Raw genomic sequence first — 12206 nt, 5'->3', positions numbered from 1 at the left:
GTTTCACATTTCTTATCAGCACAGAAGTCACAGTAAATTGGAACCTACTGAATCCTGTTTTCAGTGAGAACTTTAATGACCCTTGTCCATTTGTTTTAGATTGATATTGCCTAATTCTACTGATGGGAGGAAATTTGAGAGTTCATAACTGATTCTGAAAGTTTTGTTTCGGACTGAATCAAATATCAGTATTTTTAAATATCTGTAGCATCAATTTACTGCTCCCTGAGGAGAGTTTAACCATATTGAATTTGTGTGGCCAATTCACTTGGAGCCAATTTATACGACAGCCGAGCTTTTGAAAGTACTTCTGTAAATTCATGGTTTTACATTTCCTCTAGTGAAACATCCCTGTTTAATGTGGGAAAGCTTTGTCAGCAGGATGCTGAAAGTGGTTGACCGAACATAGCCACTGCCTGAAGTTCACCACCTCCTTTTTATATTGTGATTCACAAAAGGGTGGATCAGACAACCGCTTTTTCCACTTTTATAGTGCTGTAAACTTAATAAAACATCCAAAAGCATTTCACAGGGGCGAACAAATAACCAGATATGAAGCAGTGGTGGGAGGAAGATTTGGGGTGGTGAGTGATGACGAGATGGAAGAGGTAGATTTGAAGGAGGGGAAGCGGTCGTAAGGCAGAGAGGTTTATGTAGTGTATTTCAGAGCATGGGGCTCAGATGGATGAAGGCTTTGCTGTGGAGAAAAGGGCAGATAGATGTACAGGGGAGCAGAGGGCAAGTTCTGGATCGCAAGGTTGAAAAATGCTGCAGAGGCAGAGAGGGGCGAGGCCATGCAGGGACTCTTGCATGAAGATGGCACTTTTGAAATTGATGTGTTGGGGGAGCCAATGAAGTGCGAGGTAGGATGTGAGTGACAGACTTTTGGACGAAGTTGCAATTTGTGAAGGCTGGAATGGAAAGTGTTGTAATGCGTCTGAAGGCAATAGAGTTATGGAGAAGGGTTTTAGTAGCAGTAGGATGAGATGGTATAGAAGCGACCATCACTGCTGAGGTAGAAATGTGTGGCTTCGGTAGCAAGTGTTGAAACTTAGTTTGGGGTGTGACCAGACATGATGGTTGCACAATGCTGCTGGGGTCAGCCTGAGAGGGGAGTGGAGTCGGGGCTAAGATGGTTTCTGGCAAGAGCTGAATGGGATGGCTTTGAGTTGAAGGTAGTTGCTTTTCACCTGGACCCCCCCCCCCCCCCCCCCGCTCTCGCTGTGCGGGTGCTTTCCCTCTCTTCCTTCCCCCCCCCCCCTCCCCCAGCTTACCCGCTCTCGCTGTGTGGGTGCCCGGCCCCTACTTAACCGCATCCAGAGAGCTTGAGTGCAATTTAAGTGGTGCAGTTTACCAGCACAGTGTAGTGGTAAACTTCCTGTTGCTTGTAGAACCAGAGTCACCCTAACGATTAGGGCAATGAAGCTGAGTGGGCGCCTTCAGTGAAAGGCCCATGCCTCCTGTCCTCTTAATGCCAAGTTTGGCTCGTCAGTCATCAAACAAATTTTCCACAGGAGGTTGACCCCATTCCAATCTTCCATTGTCATGTTGCCACCATATAGCTTTCTATCAAAATTATTTGTACGGCTGTCTCTCACTTCCTGTTAAGTCATTCCATTTGTTGATGGCTCATTTTCTATTTTTGGTTCCCCAGAGAAGTCACCCATTCTATTCCTTTCTAATCAATAACCACCTCCCCAACCCTATCCAATATTTTGTTGATTGTTCCACACTACATTAATTGATTTCCTTTGGATTGCACGACATCCGGGCTCTGAGAGCATGAAGGAAAATTTAAATTCTTCAGACAGCTTTTTTCATGTCTACTGTGAGACTAACCAACAGCTGCTGCTGCTTACCCCTAATGTCTCCATCCTTAATCCATCAACATTCCTGGACGATTTACTACTTGTGATCTCAAATGGAATTTCCACATTTACTCGATTGCTAAACTGCCTCCAAGAAGTTTGCTGTCCTCTTGGTGCCAAATGCTTTTCCCCGAATAATTGAACTGTATAAAGCTCTATGTTGAAGATTTGAATAGATATCTCTTATTTAGGGAAGTCACTACACCACTTTTCTCATTGAATGCTGGAAAGGTGATCTCGCTCTAGCCTCTGCCTTTTTTGTCTCTCTTGTATCAAAACACAATGATTGGTGCAGCTCTGAATTTACCAATGTTCCTTCAAAGTTGATGGACCATCTGGCACACACGTCTTCCCTCCTGTGTCCCTTCAAAATTGAGGATCACCAAAGAGCCTCCTATTTATTCTTTCCCTGAATCTCAAAACTGGAACTTGCTACCTCCTGTCTTTGCCTCCTTGTGCAATCAAAAGGCTTTTAAAAGCCAAAGTTAGCATCACCTCTTCTTCAGTCTTGCACTTAGTGCTGCACTTTGGTTTTTTCAGTAGCTTAAAAGAACCCACAGTCATAAATTTTGAATGACTGACTGTGGGTGATTGTTTAACCATTTGTGTTTTCTCCTTGAAAAATTCTTGCTTTTGAATGTTGAACATTCTTCACTTACAATTAGGCTACCTATTTTGGGTTCAGGTTCACATGACTTCAAAAGCAGCGCTTCAAGTGGATACGGCCGTTTTTAAAAAAAAAACGAATGGAATACTGGGTTTTATGGCAATTGGTATGGAATAAGTTAAGATGTAATGATGAATTTATAGAAAACATTAGTCAGACCACAGTTGGAAGACTGGCATGCAATTCTGGGTTCCAAACTGTGGGAAGGATGTGGGGCGGTAGAGAGGGACCAGCACAGATTCACTTGGATGCTGCCTGGTATGAGGAAATAGAAACATGAAGAGACTTGAAAAATTGGGGCAGTCTTTGTTGCAACAGAGATGATTACAGGATGATTTGACAAGTATTTAAAATTATGAAGTGTTGGGACAGTGTAGATAGAAATACTGTTTCCAGTGATTGAGGACACATTTGATAGAAGATAAAATGTGAGAGATGCAGGAGAGAGCCCGAGAAACTTTTTTACAGAGGGTTGAGGGTCTTTGGAATGCATTGCTAGAGTTAGTGATTGAAGCAGATACTATGTCAACGTTTTAGAATAGGCTGGATAGATGCATAATGAGATGGGAGTGTAACGGGTGTAAGATTTGGAATACTGCTCTTGTGGAGGATAAACGAACATGGGCTGGTGGGGCCTATGGCCTGTTTTCGTATTGTAATTTCCATGTAATTTTAGGTCTCGTTATCTCTGTCCAGTGTCAGAGTTCCTAGAGTACAGTGAGGTGGAAACCAAAGCACAGAAAAGCATTATTTATAGGGGGGGCATGTGTGTTGCTTTCTAAATATTATTGGATGGTTTTCACAGAATTAGCTGCATTTTCCCCTGTTAAATTTCAGAACAGTGGCTGTTGATGTTTTATTCCTGTCTGTCCTTTTCATGTCTGTCTTTAACTTTTATATTTGCTGTTGCTACTTGCCTCAATGCTTATAGAAGTTACATTTTTCTGACTTTAATACTTAACTCATTAATTCACTATTCCTATACTTTTTTTCCCCCTGCAGCTTTCTGATTCTGCTTGAGGCTGTTGCTGTGCTTTCCTAGGCTTCCTTGTAGCTGTAGCAGGTGATTCTTTAACTTAAGAAACTATTAAACCAAACTGTGTGTGTTGCTTTTATTAACCATGTATGAATGATCATTCTGATTTTCTTCATTTAAAAAATAACTACTTTTACTGATCTGCTAACCTCTAACCCTTGACCCTAAGGTTGCCTGATTAGCCACCAGGCAAGAACCTCAGGACGATCATGGATGATTATGATGTAAGATCTGCTGCTAGCATTCTAGCTTCAGTTAAAGAACAGGAGGCTCGGTTTGAGAAGTTGACCAGAGCACTTGAGGAAGAGCGTCGTAATGTTTCCATGCAACTAGAGTGGGCCGCTATCCCCTCAGACAGAGCGAGTACATCCAACATTCACAACAGTGAGTCGTTTGCATGGCAGCAGCTAGTGTTACAGGTAACTTATCCTTTAATCTTGACTGGACTGAATTGATGTGTTACTTGACACCAGTGAGACCAAAAAAATATGGATATTTGTGTAATAAAACTGCTGTAACTTCCTCACAACTTCTCTGTTGTAAATGAGAATACACATTTTGAATGGCAAATACTGTTAATACTAAACTGAGTACTGATTATGGCGAAGAGAAATGAAACATTAAAATGGTTTGGGCTTACTGTGCCCCTGAGGTCTATGAAGTGTGAGATTACTTGGCTGCACAAGCATTTTTATTGGCTCTATAATCAGAGTCTGGTTGTTTGTGAGCATATTGTAGGGACAATGTTGTATAATTCTATAAAAACAAGAACCATAAGCAATATGTTATGGATCATGGTGTATCTAAATGTGTTGCATTTGGGATCAGAATTCCTTTATGGGAAGTTTAGTTTTAGAATAAGAAATGATTTGGAAAGCTAAAAGTCTTTCCCTATAGTTGTAGTAAAGCAGATGTTTGGCTTTTTAGCTAAAATTAAAAGAAGGACTTGCATTTATATAGTGCTTTTCATGACTTCAGGTTGTCCCAAAGCGCATTACAACCCATGAAGTACTTTTGAAGTGTCATCAGTTTTTAATGTAGGAAACGGGGCAGCCAACTTGCGCACGGCAAGGTCCGACAAACAGCAATGTGATGATGATCAGATTTTAAAAAAAATCTTGGTTGAGGGATAAATATTGGCCAGGACACTGGAGATAGCTGCTCTTCTTCAAAATAGTGCCCTGGGATCTTTTATGTCCATCCGAGAGGGCAGATGGGGCCTCGGTTGAACAGCACCTCCAACAGTGCAGCACTCCCTCAGTACTGCGCTGAAGTGTCAGCCTAGATCTTGTGCTCAAGACTCTGGAGTGGAACTTGAACCCACAACCTCCTGACTCAAAGGTAAGAGTGCGATCAACTGAGCCACTGCTGACTCAGTTAAGGGTGGCTGGGTGTTTACATTGAAAGGATCTTGAAATTGATAGGTTCAGGCTTTCAGAGCTAAAGGCTGGCAAGTGTTCAGTTTTGTTCTGTCATCTTACTTCCAAAAGTGAAGTTGCTTGTATGCCTGTTTGTTTCCCCAAACTGATGCAAGCAGCACTAGGTGACTACTTGTTCGTTTTTTGTTTCATCTCTGTGCCTTGGATCTAGACACAATATGCAAGCAGCAGTTTGGTTGTGGCTGTCTTGCCCATCAAATTTCCCCTCTCTATTTCAACCATAATTTTCCTGATTCTCAGCATTGGTAGAGCATTGAAGCTATATCTCAAACTTCCAAGTCATAGTGCACTAGTACACGAGTGTGCTGGATCCCTGTCTGCTTTCAGTGAAGTGTAAATGGAATGTTCCAGCCCTAATGATGATGAAATCTAGAAATGGCCTTTCACAATTTTTCACCTCATTACAGCTTACTCTTAGGTACTTTTAATTTAATGCAGAAGATGAGGTGATGTCTTAAATTGCACCTTAAAACTAATTGAAGTTCAAAATGAAATTTTTAAACAAATGCTATCTTGATCGACAGCATGTGATTATAGTAGGAAATGCATTTTCAGCACCAAAACTGCTCCTGAATTTGGACAATAAAGATAAGTGATATAGAAAAAAAAGAGTGCTCTTCTGTGGTTGCAGCTGAGGCGCATTCATACCTTACCTGAGAGTGCTTGATGCTGACTGGGTGCACAAAGTGGAAGGCATTGAATTCCCGAACGCAAACATCACTCAGCACCTTGAGGGCAAAATTCACAAAAAACAATCTTCTAGGCTGGCACAGTATTTTGTGGCTGTAATTCACTGCTATTCGTGGTAGATTGCTAATTAGTGCTCTTCGTTCCTGAGAGGGAGGGAAAGTTGAGAGACCAATCATCTTTGACTGCATTTCTGAGAGGCCTTGGACCAAAGCTGAAATGGAAAAGGCTCAAAGGATGGGAAGAGGGCAAATACTAAGAGTAACTTTTGAACATCTTGTTGCACTTTTACATTATTAAGCTTGATGAATCCACAAAGAATGATCAGAGCTGAGTGAAAATGCAACAAATGGAAGAAAAGTGATTTGAGGCTGTTATAGATGAGACTGATTCATTAGTCATGGTTTACATCTCATTAAGAGAAATTGAATGAGATAGTTTGACTGCAAGTTAACATTATATGTTTTATTTTCACTCATTGTGGTAAAATAAATTTGCCTATTGAGGAAGAGAGTTTACAGTTTTAGCAGGGAAGTTGTCTGGTATTCTATTGTGCAGCAGGAAATCATATTCCTTGCCTAAATTATTTTTGCTTTAGTTCCTTGTATTTTTTATTTTAATTGTGTGATAACCAGTTAGCTCCAGATGGCTGATGTTTTAAATGCAATTTGTGGCTTATTAATTTCGAATGAATACATTTTTGCATAATGTGGAAAATAATATGGTTGGTTAAGTGAAAATAGTACTGCCGCCTGTTGCATACTATGAAATATTTCCTGTCAATTTCTGTCTGATTACGCTGCTTTGAAGTGCCTTGGGACGCTTCACTGCGTTAAAGGCGCTACATAAATGCAAGTTGTTGCTTGTCGTGTCGAGGTCATTGTTATGATCTTGCAACTAAGCTGAATGTTAAAAGAACAAGCTTGTGCGCTGATTACTACTTTGTACAACTTCATGCAGATTATCATGTCTATAATAGATCACATCCTTCGACATAAGAGCAGGAGTCGGCCTTTCAGCCCCTCGTGCCTGTTCCATCATTCAATTTAGATCATGGGAGAGAAGTCTCAGATTTCCACTACACTTTGTGTGAAGAAGTTCTTTGTGACATCACTCACGAACGGCCGAGCTCGAATTTCAAGTTATGCCCCCTTATTTCTTTCTATCAACCCTATCAACTCCTTCAATCATCTTAAACACCTAAATTAGTTCACCCCTTAATCTTCTATATTCAAGGCAGTGCAAGCCTAGTCTTCAGCTTGTATATCTGCTTGGGTATCTCCACTATTGAGCATTGTTTTCTATCTGGTAAGGCTGACATCAACCTGATGCAGTGCTTCTCCCAAGGCTATTTGGCAATGGTTGCAGGGATGTATAAAACAGTAGGAAAGTTGCATTGCATGAACAATTATGGGATTTAAAAAAATGTTACCTCGAGTGATGATGCTCTCAGTAGCTGGTCAAACCTGCAAGTTCTGGGTGTTGGAAATGACTGAGAATTCATGCCCTAGAATTCTGCTGGAATGTACTGTGCCAGATTTGTTTTGCTCTTAAAAATGTATGTATATTGCAGTCATGATCTTGGGCTTTTCAGTCTGCAAAGGAGGCATATTAGTCGTCTTCAAGATAAGAGTGAAGGAGTGGAAGAAGTAAATCTTCGATATTAGTTTCAATCAAATTGAGAGTAGGACACGAGTATACAGATTCAAACTAGTACAAGGTACATTTAGGACTGATGTAAGGAAATTCATCTTCATATTATCTATGTATCTATCTATCCTTTCAGAAAGAATAGTGGAGGCAAAATCCTTGGCATCATTTGAGAAATAATTGGGTACTGAAATAGGGAGAGTTTAAAATCTTGCTGAATGGTGGTCTTGCATATAGTTAGCTTGTAATGAAGTGGCATCTTATCACTGTAGTGAAAATGTGTACTAATTTGTTATATTTTTGGGGGGAGGGGAATTAGAGGTTTTCTTTTATATATTGAAGATGGGATTAAGGGAGCTTCTCCTACATACTTGAGATTTTTGATTTTGTGTTCTTCCCCTCAAGTTGAAGCTTGTTTTACTTAATTTTAACTACTTTTCAACAATGTAGATTTTTGTAATTAATATTTTATTGTTATAGACCATAAAATTTCCACCAGTTAATTTGTAACTATGGGAACAGAACTGGCAATTAAGATCTGATAAATCTCTGCCTTAATTCCATTTCCAACAGTAAGCACAGGAAAGAAAATGCAAAAATGGTTCATACAATTACAACCTATACAAATCTAATATTCTATTAGTAATTGACTTTGTACAGCATTAGTATAGGGTAGAATATTGGGCCTTAGTTTAAGTGGAATGTCAAAGATCGTATTACATTATGAAGAGCAGAGAGTTCCTCCAGTCTTCTGGGCAGCATTCCTTGCTCAGCTAACCCCACCAAGAACACGTGATAAATCTCCTTTGCTGTTTGTGAAATCCTGCAGTGTATGATTTGGATGCAGCATTTGCTTACAGAAGACTTGAAAAGTAATTTATTGATGATGGAGGTGGGGGGGAAGGAGGAGAGGAAAGGAGGGAAGAGGGCAAATTTGGGGCACAAAGAAAGCGTGCGCACAAAGCAAGAGAACGAGTTAAGGGGCCCGGGGGGGGATGGGAGCTTCTCCCCCCCCCCCGGGCCCCTTAACTCGTTCTCTTGCTTTGTGCGCACGCTTTCTTTGTGCCCCAAATTTGCCCTCTTCCCTCCTTTCCCCCATGCTGACATCTTGAAACAGAAAAATAAGGCTAAAAGCCTGAATTCTTGCTTTATTTTACAGGGCTGAGATTGGAATTAATTTTTGTTGCAAAAAAAATCTGATTTTATCTGAATCTTAAAAATATGGATACAGTTACTAAAAAGGAAGCAAATTTCATATTTAATACATATCTGGCCTTGCATCGAGTTACTTCGAAACTGCAGAGCAGAAACAGGCCATTCGGCCCAACTGGCCTTAGCTGGTGTTTATGCTCCACATGAGCCTCCTCCCTCCCTATTTCATCTAACCCTACCATCATACCTTTCTATTGCTTTCTCCCTCATGTGCTTATCTAGTTTCCCCTTAAATGCATCTATGCTATTTGCCTCAAATACTCCTGTGATAGCCCATTCCACATTCTTACCACCCTTTGGGTAAAGAAGTTGCTCCTGAATTCCCTATTGGATTTATTAGTGACTATTTTATATTTATGTCCTCTAGTTTCGGACTCCCCCACAAGTGGAAATATTTTCTCTGTCGACCTTATCAAACCCTTTCAGTATCTTATCAATCATGTCACCCCTCAGCCTTTTCTGGAGAGATGAGTCTCAGTCTGTTCAGCCTTTCATGATCAGGGTGTCCTCTCAGTTCTGGTATCATTCTTGTGAATCTTTTTTGCACCCTCTCCAATGTCTCTCTATCCTTTTTATGATCTGGAGACTAGAACTGTGCACAGTACTCCAAGTGTGATCTAACCATGGTTCTATACAAGTTTAACATACCTTCTCTGCTTTTCAATTCTATCCCTCTAGAAATGAACCCCAGTTCTTAATTTGCCTTTTTTTATGGCCTTAATAACCTGTGACGCAACTTTGTGATTTGTGTATCTGTATCCCCAGATCCCTCGATTAACTCCTGAAATGCATTCTAATTTTTAAAATATTTTGTTGAAATAAAGTGGTTTTGCAGTTTATTTTTCTCTATTGCTTGTCCATATTCTTTCCTGTGCTATGCTAGCACAGGATGTTACTATTCTCAATGACATTAAGCAGTTTGTGGATATGTATGTGTAGGAGTTGGGAATATACTGACCTTGATGGAGCACATTAAAATCTTTCTGTTAAGTGCATGAAATGATTTGTGTGGTAGAATGAGGATCATAAACCTATTTATTTCAGTTTTGATGGTTTTATTACGATTGCATTTTGATATTTTTCCACTTGTAACTATGGAGTAATGACTTGAAGTTCAGGAGAATAAAACTGAGCACAAGGTAAATCAACCAACCAGTTGAAATCAATATTTTAGGATTATCATCAATGTCTACATCACCTAACTTGGCTTTGGTACTCACCACCATGCCCCAGAACGGGAAGTTTTAGATTAGTGCCACAGTATGTGAAGAAGTATTCCCTTTGAGTGGGTGCAAAACACTTCGCCTTCCGCGAATAGCCCAGTTGAGCCATTGTATGCTGAGTGTAATAGAATTTGTAGAGGATTTTCAACTGAATTGACTGAATCTATACACTGAATGCTAGATATGCATTACGTTAAGAGTTCTGTTGGCTTCAATGATGGGAGTCCTAAGGTTGTGGACCTCAGATAATTAAGCTCACAGCAACAAATTGTCTTTAATGACTTTTATTAACAGCACTAATATACAGACTAGTGCCATAAAAAATGCCAAACAAAAAAGTTATAGTTCCACTCCGGGAGGAGAGAGCGATGGGCTTCACTGGCAGTCATCTCTCTCGTCTGTTCTAACAAACAGGTGGCAATGTACACTTGTATAGATGACTTGTTTACTAGAATCTAGCAACTGTCCCTTCCCTGTAGTCACTGTCCCTTTTTTTTAAAACTCTTGTTAAATATAATCACCAATTTCCCCTTTGTTCAGCAAGCTACCGGGTGCCCATAACCATATGTCCTGTTTTCTACATAAGAATCAAGAGGTGCAAAGACACTTGCTATCAGACTGCGCAACCAGACATTGGTTAAGAGATATGCTATTTAAAAGTATACTTTGAGACAGTGCATAGTGACCTTGGTTCTTTTTAAGGCATGCATTCAGACCTTATTGCATTTGGCCACGTTAACCCTGGGAAACTGACCATCCGGCATTTATTAACCCAGCATGAACATCTGCTAATTCTCCTTCGCAAGCAAAATATATAATGGCATGAAACATCCCAAAACCATAATGGCATGAAGCACCCTAATCCTTCAGCGGAAGTATGTTGGCCTGCACCTTACAGTTCAAAGCTAACATCTTTTCTTCCCAGAGCTTTTGCACTTTGTTAGTTTATTGTCTCCAATCTTGTTCAATATCTTGTAAGGTTTGGCCACAGTTAGATTTGGTTTCTTGCTGATTTCCCAAGCTCTAAAGGATTCCAAGGCTGCTGCACTCTGCTGAGCTGCAAGAACCAATGGAACTGTTTTTGAGATTGCTTAATTTGGTGACTTATCTATTGGAATGATTTGTGAAGCTGTCTGTCATACACATTAACTGATCCTACAAGGGGGCAAGCAACCTTGGACCTGGTCCTGTGTAATGAGCCAGGATTAATTAATAATGTCCTAGTTAAGGATCCCCTTGGAATGAGTGACCATAACATGGTTACATTCCATATCCAATTAGAGGGTGAGAAGGTTGGTTCTCAAACAAGCGTACTGAGCTCGAATAAAGGAGACTATGATGGTATGAGAGTGGAATTGATTAAAGTGGCTGGGAAAATAGATTAAAGGGTAAGACGGTACATGAGCAGTGGTGTTCATTCAAGGAGTTATTCTACAACTTTCAAAAAATATATATTCCACTGAGGAAAAAAGGGTGTAAAAGAAATGACAGCCATCCGTGGCTAAGTAAAGAAATAAAGGATAGTATCCGACTAAAAACAAGGACATATAAGCTAGCCAAACTTAGTGGGAGGATAGACGATTGGGAAGTCTTCAAAAGACAGCAAAAAGTAACGAAAGGATTGATTAAGAAAGGGAAGATAGATTATGAAAATAAATTAGCAAAAAGTATAAAAACAGATAGCAAGAGTTTCTACAGTTATATAAAAAGAAAAAGGGTGGCTAAGGCAAAAGTTTGTCCCTTAGAGGATGAGACCGGGAAATTAATGGTGGGAAACATGGAGATGGCAAAAATGCTGAACAAATATTTTGTTTCAGTCTTTACGGTAGAGGACACTAAGAATATCCCAACAGTGGACAAACGGGGGGCTCTCGGGGAGGAGGAGCAAAATACGATTAAAATCACTAAGGAATTGGTACTCAGTAAATTAATGGGACTCGAGGCGGATAAATCCCCTGGACCTGATGGCTTACATCCCAGGGTCTTGAGGGAAGTGGCAGTCGGGATTGTGGATGCTTTGGTAATAATTTTCCAAAATTCTCTGGACTTGGCAAAGGTCCCGGCAGATTGGAAAACTGCTAATGTAACACCGTTATTTAAAAAGGGTAGTAGGCAGAAGGCTGGAAATTATAGACCAGTTAGCCTAACATCTGTGGTGGGTAAAATTTTGGAGTCTATTATTAAGGAGACAGTAGCGGAACATTTGGATAAACATAATTTAATAGGACAAAGTCAGCATGGCTTTACGAAGGGGAAGTCATGTCTGACAAATTTGCTTGAGTTCTTTGAGGATATAACGTACAGAGTGGATAAAGGGGAACCAGTGGATGTAGTGTATTTAGACTTCCAGAAGGCATTCGACAAGGTGCCACATAAAAGATTATTGCTCAAGATAAAGAATCACTGGATTGGGGGTAATATTCT

General features: G+C 40.2%; 1 protein-coding gene across 8 annotated transcripts in view; it reads left to right on the top strand.

Moving 5' to 3' along the window:
- arvcfb (ARVCF delta catenin family member b) overlaps window positions 1-12206 on the top strand; it is a 268627-nt gene that overhangs the window by 98583 nt on the left and 157838 nt on the right. For 7 of the 8 annotated variants that reach the window (XM_068006115.1, XM_068006116.1, XM_068006117.1 and 4 more), the window contains one exon: window positions 3741-3990. The exons of the other annotated variant lie outside the window; for it this stretch is intronic. In XM_068006115.1, coding sequence (XP_067862216.1) covers window positions 3781-3990 — 210 coding nt within the window. In that variant the 5' untranslated portion in view covers window positions 3741-3780. The remainder of the gene's footprint in view (window positions 1-3740; window positions 3991-12206) is intronic. 8 annotated transcript variants of the gene reach the window in all.

This window comes from Heptranchias perlo, chromosome 25, assembly GCF_035084215.1.
Source record: "Heptranchias perlo isolate sHepPer1 chromosome 25, sHepPer1.hap1, whole genome shotgun sequence".
Lineage (NCBI taxonomy): Eukaryota > Metazoa > Chordata > Chondrichthyes > Hexanchiformes > Hexanchidae > Heptranchias > Heptranchias perlo.
Note: the sequence above shows the minus strand (reverse complement) of the source record. Positions and strands in the feature narration are given on the sequence as shown.